Source organism: Lolium rigidum, chromosome 1 (genome assembly GCF_022539505.1).
Source record: "Lolium rigidum isolate FL_2022 chromosome 1, APGP_CSIRO_Lrig_0.1, whole genome shotgun sequence".
Lineage (NCBI taxonomy): Eukaryota > Viridiplantae > Streptophyta > Magnoliopsida > Poales > Poaceae > Lolium > Lolium rigidum.
Window position 1 is genome coordinate 77,230,204 of NC_061508.1, and position 9,229 is coordinate 77,239,432.

Consider the following 9,229-nt stretch of genomic DNA (forward strand, 5'->3'; position numbering starts at 1 on the left):
CTCTAAGCATTGACATGGTGACTGATTTTTTCGGTAATATTCCGACGGGAGAGCGACCTGGCCGGACTTGGCAACGGCAGCCGACTGCACACAGCCTGCAGAGATAGCAGATCCCCTCTTCCACGTGCCCTACAAGTTGAAACAAATTTAATTGTGGTTGCCTAGCACGGGGAATGAAATGTTCAACGTAGACAGCATTATCTCGAGTTCAGTTAACACATATTGATGCAGTCGTAGGCCCGCGTACCGTGACGGCTCTATATATGCAGCGGCATAGAAGTCCTAGACTGAGCACATCATCTTCTCCAGAGGAAACAAACACAGAGCTAATTAACTAACCAGCTTAGCTACGACTAAAATGGCGGCGGCATCCATCGAGAAGATGGAGTGCAGCATCAGCGGAACGTCGGCGGCAGCGCCACCCGAACAGGAGCCGTCGTGGGAATACCACCTCCGGAAGTACCTCGCGCTGCTGGCCACGCTGGTGGCCACCTCTACCTACGCGGCAGGGCTGAGCCCGCCGGGTGGAGTCTGGCAGGAGAACGAGGATGGAGGCGATGGGTACAAGGCCGGCGAGCCGATTCTGTACCACTCTCCCCGGTACCTCGCCTTCTTCTACTTCAACGCGACCGCCTTCGCGGCCTCGCTCGTCGTCAACCTCCTCCTCCTCGTCCTGAACGAGAAGCGGACGATCTCTCTCGCCGTGCTCCGGTCCGTCATGGTGCTGGACCTGCTCGCCCTCATGGGGGCCTTCGCCACCGGGAGCTGCGAGGACCCGCCGACCACCGCGTACGTCTCCACGCTCGTGGTCGCTCTCGCCGCCTATGTTGGCATCCAAATCCTCCTAGCTTGGTACGACAAGCAGGAGACCTCGCAGTCGCAGGAGGAGGAAGGCCCCGACGAAGCGCTCAAGATCAAGGAGCATCGCAAGGAGCTGCTTGTGCTGGCGACGTTCGCCACGGGCATCTCGTACGCCGCCGGCCTGAGCCCGCCCGGCGGCTTCCGCAACGATACCGAGGGAGACAACCAGGCCGGAGATCCCATGCTGAAGGCCAGACAGTCCGCGCGCCTGATGGCCTTCTTCTACTTCAACACCACGGCGTTCGTGGCGTCGCTACTCGTCATCGTGCTTCTCCTCGGCCGGAAGATGCAGAGGTACTACGCCAAGTTGCAGCTGTACGGATTTATCTTGGTCGTGCTGCTCGGACTTCTGGGCGCCTACGTCGCCGGGAGCTCCTGGAAGGCGGACACGGCCGCCTACGTGGTCGTTCTTGTCGCCGCTGTCCCCGTGTACATCTTCCTCGTGATTTTCGCCAAGGTGCTTGTCTCGGGTCCTCCCGAGAGCAGCCCCTCGCCGGCGCGCGTGTTGTTAGGTGGCGGCGGCAGGCAAGGGAGCCGCCACGCCGACGAGGCGAACACAAGCAACAAGAACAAGAACGAAGGCATCGAGAAGGCCAAATCTCTGATTCTGCTGCTCGCCACTCTCGCCGCGACCATTACTTACCAAGCGGGAATGAACCCGCCCGGCGGCGTCTGGCCGAGTGACGCTCTGGAGACGGAGCCACCCCACAAGGCCGGCGACCCGATCCTCCTGTCGACGCACGAGGCGCGCTACAAGGTGTTCTTCTACTGCAACTCCACCTCGTTCGTGGCGTCCTTGGTGGTCATCCTCATGGTCCATAACAAGGGCCTGGTAAGAGGGCACGCGCTGGAGGTGGCCATGATACTAGACCTGTTCGGCCTCATCGGTGCTTACGCCGCCGGGAGTTGCCGGGACGTAAGCACTTCCATCTACGTCATGGCACTGGCAGGCGCCGTCCTGGTCTACATCGTGATCCACGTCGTCTTCTTCACGCTGGACAACCATGACCTGAGCGAAGAGGAGAAGAGGAGGATCGACAAACGGCGCAAGCGGCTGCTCCTCCTCGCCATCCTGGTGGCCACCATCACCTACCAGGCCGGCCTCACCCCGCCGGGCGGCTTCTGGACGAAGGACGGCAAGACCCCAGATGGCCACGACTACAGCGCGGGGTCCGCGATCCTCGGAGACGTCAGCGGCGAGTACCGGAGGAGGTATTTGGCCTACTTCTACTGCAACTCGACGAGCTTCATGGCGTCCATGGCGCTCATCATCATGCTGGTGAACCCGAACCTGTACCGGCCGGGCATACGATCGTACGCGCTCTACGTTTGCATGGTCGTGGCGCTGTTCGGCCTGATGGGCGCCTACGCCGCCGGGAGCGCACGGCAGCTTCAGACGTCCATCTACGTCTTCGTGGTCGTCGGCGCGGTGGTGGCCTTCATCGGCGTCCAGCTGTTCGTCTTCTTCAAATTGCACCAGATTTGGTCCCCGTCCAACGGAGATGCAGATGGAAGCAGCAACAAGGCGAACAAGTCATCTTCCTCGCGGCGGGCCCGACCACAATGGCTCAAGCCCAGCACGGAGGAGAGTGACACTTCGAGCCGCCGGAAGTACCTGATGCTGCTGGCGATCCTGGCGGCGAGCATCACCTACCAGGCCGGCCTCAAACCGCCGGGCGGCATGTTCGAGGACGGGGATGCCGCGGGGAACCCGGTGCTGCGCGTGAGCGACCTGGTCCGGTACCGGGTCTTCTTCTACTGCAACTCTGCCTCCTTCGCGGCGTCGGTGGTCGTCATCGTCCTGCTGCTGCAGGAGTTCCTTCAGGACGACGGCCAAGTGTACAGCCTGCTAATCTACGCCATGAAAACGGCGATCGTGCTGGACCTGCTGGGACTCCTGGGCGCGTACGCCGCCGGGAGCAGCCGGGAGTGGGACACCTCCGGTTACGTCATCGCGCTGGCCGCCGCCGTGCTCGCCTTCGTCGCCGTGCATCTCGTGATCTGGTTGGTGAGCGACCCGAGTAAACGACGGAAAGTGGGCAGTAGCACGCCCAAAGTATTAACGAGGTCTGCCTCGTACCCGGCCGTGGTGAAGTTCAGTGCAACTGGTCGCCATTTCGTATAGCTTAGGCCAGCACTTGCTTAATTTGCTAAGTCTCAGTTAACTGAGAATTACTTAAGTCTCAGTTAACTGAGAATTACTTAAGTCTCAGTCACCTACAAAAATGCACTTGAGTTGCACTTTTCTATCAAAAAAGTGCAATTGCACTTTTCTAGTGCAGTTGCACTTTTCTGAGTTGACTGAGACTTAAGAAAATCTCAGTCAACTGAGACATAGGCACACCCAATTAAAAATGCCCTTCACATGGTTATTGGGAATAGTAACATATATTCTTATAACTGAAGGTTTCGTGAAGGGATAAGTGGAGTATATATATTGATAATCTTAGGAGAAGAGGGATCCCTAAACCTCTGGAGTGTAATTTTTGTAAGAAGTTTGAGTTAGTAAATCACTTGGTTTTTGATTGTATATTGTAGCTGAAGTCCTCTGGAAAAAATGTAGCAGAGGTTTTTAAGCTGGATACTAGATGTTTTGAGGATGTGGCTCTTAGATCGATGGTTGTGTAATATACGTTTTCTCCAGTTTAATTATATATCCTCCGTTGTTATCTGGGGGGATATATATATAGAATCCTAAAAAAACCTTTTTTTTTTAACATAACTACTTACATTGATATGAAACATGTGTGGAGAATAATTCTAACTTATTTGAGAAACTGGAAAGTGCAATTCAAGGACCTATGTTGGAAGGAGCTGAATTCATTCATGGATCTATTGATGGCAAGGCTCAAAGAATCCTTGAGTTGGAAGCAAGATCAAATGTACAAGCTTTGAGTGGATTGCATCATGGGCCCAAACAGCAAAAATGCTGTCATGAAGGAAGAGCATCTCTGACATATGTACAGGAGTATCTCGCGGAGGATGATTTGATCCATGTCGTGCTGTGAAGTGCTTTCATCACTCTACTTTCAGCACTGGCCTTACCTTCATAATTTCCCATCATTTTTCCTCCGCGTCAATTCTCCAGACGTTTTTTCCTGCAGCCCATGCATCGAATAGAGAATTCACAACCCACTTATCCTCCACTGGTTTCCGCCGCCACAACACCTCTCCCCACCACTTCCGACCCCGGAAGGTCGTTTTCCGCCATAGCTCAGTTTCCCTAAAAGCCATAGAACCTCATACGAACCATAGTAAAAGTGTTCTCTAATATTATGATATGGATTCAAATGAGAATCTCATGGTCATATTATTAGTGCAATAATTCTTTACTATACAGAAGACATTTGTAAGAGTTATCTTGTACTATGACTTATATTCTAACCTGAATATCAAGTTCATTGAATCAGTGTGATAATTCTTTATTAAACATGAATTATTCTCTATTTTTTCATCCATGCATAATTATGAATCAAAAGTTCGATGACTGAGTGGTGTCCTTACCAAACGGTCCAAGTTAACGAAGTTCCAGTTTTCACCTTTGAAAGTCCATGAACACATATCTATGAAAGCCTATTAGAATGCCTAGATAGCCATCAAAAGACCATGTTCGCCGGATTTAGTCCCACAAATCCTTCAATTCCGCCCTTCTCAGTTCTTAACCAAATCCGAACTGGGGAAGTTGGTTTGGGGGAGGAGCATGTATGCAATTCGTTCGTCTTGGCTCCCCTATGTTCTTTCTCTGATAATAAAATTCTTCCCCTTGTGTGCAACGGAGTGTAATGTCCTTGCCGAGGTCGAGGACCAACGGATTTGGGACTGGAGATTCTCAGAGATGAAATCGAGACTTGGGGAAGAAGAAGAACAGAGAGAAGGTCAGGGACGATATCTTTTTCCTTTTCTTTTCTTAGCTGTCTATTACACTGGAATCTCGTGCTTATAACTACGCACCACACACACTCCTTCCTTCTCTCTACAAGCCCACGGCCCACTACTCGACATCCGGCCCACTAGCTTCCTGGTTCAATTCCTACGTTGATTCCCATGCTTCGATCTTCTTCATCTTATGCGTCCCTGAAACGGTAGCTCGTAGCTTCAGCGCAGCAGCCGTTACAGTATCGCCCCCTGGAGAGCCAGCTTGTCCCCAAGCTGGTGCAGCTGGAAAACGATGATGCACCACATCGTAGTCTTCCCAGGTCGCACATGTAGCAAGTAAGTTAGTCCAGCGAATCAATACTTGCAAGAGAGCTGCATTACCTTTCTTCACCAAGCGACGGTCCAGAATCTCCTCTGGCTGCAGTTCAGCTGTATCCATTGGCAGAGGATCAGGCAGAGTGTTGAACACCGGTGTGTGATCTGGAACATGTGTCTTCAGTTGAGAGACATGGAATACTGGATGAACCATGCTTGTCGCCGGGAGCTGTAACTTGTATGCTGATTGACCAATCTTCTCCAGAATGGTGAATGGCCCGAAAAACTTCATCGAAAGCTTGGGATAAGGACGGTTTACCACCGAGGACTGTGCATAAGGCTGCAGCTTTAGAAACACAGCATCACCAACTTGAAACTCCCGAGGTGTTCTATTCTTATCCGCCTCCGCTTTCATTTTGGCCTGAGCACGGAGCAGATGTTGTCGAAGAAACTGAGAGAGGTGCTGCTTTTCTTTGAGCCATGTCTGCAAGTCAGCATGAGCAAATGGGTCTACTGAAGTAAACTGGCCCAGATTTGGCTCTCTGCCATACACAGCTTTGAATGGTGAGCAGCCCAGTGAGGAGTGTTGAGCCGTGTTGTACCAAAACTCAGCGAGTGGTAACCAAGAAACCCAAACTGTTGGTGTGTCCGCTACAGCTGTTCTCAAATACATCTCCAGACACTGGTTTACCCGTTCGGTCTGACCATCCGTCTGCGGATGGTATGCCGTGGACATTTGCAATTTCGTGCCCCATTTGTCAAAAAGACCTTGCCAAAATTTGCTTGTAAAAACTTTATCTCTATCTGAGGTGATAGTGACAGGTAGGCTGTGTAACTTCACTACATGATCCAAGAACTCTTGAGCTACTGTAGTGGCCGAGTATGGGTGTTTAAGTGGTATGAAATGGCTGTATTTGGTAAATCTGTCTACAACTACAAGAATTGCTGTGTAACCTTTGGATTTAGGCAACCCTTCAATAAAGTCCATGGATAAATCTTCCCACGCACCAGCTGGAACAGGGAGGGGGCTCAACAATCCAGGGTACTTACAGTGCTCATGTTTTGCTTGTTGGCAGATCTGACATTGTTGAACGAAGTTGTTGACAGACTGTTTGATGCCTGACCAATGAAAGAGTTTGTGAACTCGCTGGTATGTGGCCTGAACTCCAGAATGGCCCCCAATAGGCGTAGAATGAAATGCTTCAATGAGTCTGGTTTGCAGGCCTGTATTTGCTCCCACCCATATTTTGTCCCCATGTTTAATTATGCCATTGGCCAAACAAAATGGTGGTTCAGCTGTGGCTGAGACTGCAAGTTTCTGTAATAAACCTTGTGCTTGAGTGTCTACAGCATAAGAGTTCAGAATTTCTTGAAGCCAAATCGGCTGGGCAGTAGAAATGGCCTGAACGAGCAAACACATGGCCCACTCTTGATAGAGCATCCGCCGCCTTATTATCTACACCTTTCTTGAACTCGGAATTTGAATTGCAATCCAACGAGCTTCGTCATTGCTTTTCTCTGTAAGTCAGATGTGAGCACTTGGTCTTCTAGGTGACACAAACTGCGGTGGTCAGTTTTGATGACAAATGGACCTCGAGCTATATAAGGTCTCCACCGATCGATGGCCATCATAATAGCAAGAAACTCCTTCTCATATATGCTGAGTTTCTGATTTGCCTGACCCAAAGCTTTGCTATAGTATGCTACTGGATGTCCATTTTGACTCAAGACAGCTCCAATACCAGAAGCGCAAGCATCAGTCTCAATACAGAAAGGCTTCGAGAAATCAGGGAGAGTTAGCACAGGTGTAGTGATCATAGCTTGCTTAAGACTGTCAAATGCTTGTTGTGCTGCTTCTGTCCATTTAAACGAGTTTTTCTTGAGCAGAGCTGTGAGGGGTTTGGCCATGATGCCATAGTTCCGAACAAACTTCCTATAGTATCCAGTTAACCCCAAGAATCCTCTTAACTCTGTTACTGAGGTGGGCACTGGCCATGCTGCCATAGCACTAGTTTTGTCTGGTTCTGTTTCTACCCCATTGTTGGAAATGATGTGCCCAAGGTAGTTGAGACTCTGTTGGGCAAAAGAACACTTGCTCATCTTTGCATACAGTTGATGTTGTCTGAGCAGGGAGAAAACTTGCTGTAGGTGTAAAAGATGCTCCTCAAGGGTTTTACTGTAAACCAAAATGTCATCCATGAAGACCAACACAAATTTTCTGATGTGAGGTGCGAAAACTGAGTTCATAAGGCACTGGAAAGTGGCAGGTGCGTTGGTTAGGCCAAACGGCATGACTCGAAACTGGAACTGGCCATGGTGAGTCTTAAAAGCTGTTTTTGCTTCATCAGCCTCCACCATTCTTATCTGATGGTAACCTGCCCGTAGGTCAAGTTTTGAAAACCATTGTGTACCCGCTAATTCATCTAAAAGCTCATCAACCACTGGCATGGGAAACTTGCTTTTTACTGTCAATGCATTTAATCTGCGATAATCCACGCAAAACCTCCACGTCCCATCTTTCTTCTTCACGAGAAGCACTGGTGATGCAAATGGGGACATACTTGGAAGGACAATGTCTGCTGCAATCATCTCTGCCACCTGCCTCTCGATCTCATCTTTTTGTTGTGGGGAGTATCTGTATGGCCGTGAATTCACGGAGTACGCTGTCCGGTAGCAAGGATATGGCATGATCGAATGTTCTATGTGGAGGAAGATCTTTAGGCTCGTGAAACACATCTTGGAAATTATTTAGTAGTGTTTGAACACACACAGGTGTGGAGGAGCTGTCATGTGTGCTCATCATGGTGACCACTGCCATCGCCCATATCTCATTACCCTTTATTTGTTTCTCCAGCTGTTCCACTGATATTTCGTGCAGTTGTGTTTGAGGAGTATCAGGAATCCCTTGTAATGTCACCGATTTGCCGTGGTAATCAAACTGTAGCCACTGATTTTCCCAGTGGCATTGCATCAAGCCCCATTGTGCTAGCCAGTCAATGCCTAATATGGCATCATAGCCTCCTCCCAGCGGCAGTACTTTCATGTTTGTTTTGAAGGTTGTGCCCTGCACCCACCATTCCAAGTTGCGAACCTCAGAGGTACAACTGATGTATTGCCCATTAGCTACCTTGACACGCATGGCATTCGGCAAACTGTGAGTATCACACTTGAGGCGGTCCACCAATTTCTGGTCAATAAACGTGTGAGAGCTCCCAGAATCAATTAATAGCAGCATAACTTGATGGCCTACTAATGCTCGCAGTCTTACTGTATTGTTTGCTATTGTTCCTGCCATAGCATTTGCTGATAAAAACCCAGCAGCCTCATCCATTGCCTCTTCACCCGCAATAGCATCCAACATTGCATCATCAATAATACCACCTCCATCAGTTACTGCAACTGCACTGAGCTGTGCACCTTGTTTAGTGGAGCATACATGGCCAGGGGCATATTTTTCACCACAACCATAGCACAAATTGTTGGCGCGGCGATACTCCTTTAATTGCTTAGCACGCCAAACATCCCCTGCTGCAAATTGTTGCTTAGGAGCTGCTTCTACTCGCTGTTGGATGGATTTGGATACATATGGCTTGTTATATTTGGCTCCACTGACCTTGGTACGTTCCAGAATTGCTTCTTGTACCAGTGCATACTCAGCTGCCCTCTGCACTGTTAGAGGAATTTGCATCTCCACTGCTGCTCTTATGTCTTCTCTCAAGCCCAGAATAAAACGTGTGACTAACAACGTCTCACTCATTGTGCCATCATATAGCTGGATTTGATACACAAGTTGGGTGAACTGTATTTTGTATTCCTGTACAGTGCTGACCTGCTTGAGCATCATCAATTTCCTCATACAATCACGGTGGACATTGGTGTCAAACTCCTGACGAATTGCTGCACTAAATCGAGCCCATCCTGTGTCAGCCTCAGTCATCTTATATGCTTGGTACCAATGAGCAGCATTGCCATGAAGATGAATGGATGCGGACATAACACGAAAATTCTCTGGTATGTTGTACATGATAAAATATGCTGCACAATTGTCCAGCCACATACGAACTCCATCGCCATCAAATCTTGGGAATTCCATCTTCGGCATCCATACCCTTCTATCACTACGATCAGGATCAGGGGGTTGAGGTGGTTGTTGTACCTGAAGCTGATCCGGTCGGCG

The 9,229-nt window shown here is 49.7% G+C and overlaps 1 protein-coding gene across 1 annotated transcript; it reads left to right on the top strand.

The window, feature by feature from the left end:
• Nucleotides 1–358: 358 nt before the first annotated feature.
• LOC124647717 lies at nt 359–2,986 on the top strand. The gene has a single exon (XM_047187611.1). The coding sequence runs from the start codon at nt 359–361 to the stop codon at nt 2,984–2,986; it is 2,628 nt and encodes an 875-aa protein (XP_047043567.1).
• Nucleotides 2,987–9,229: the final 6,243 nt, after the last annotated feature.

Coding starts and splice junctions, on each gene's coding strand:
- LOC124647717 (XM_047187611.1), top strand. CDS start 359: ATGGCGGCGGCATCCATCGAGAAGATGGAGTGCAGCATCAGCGGAACG.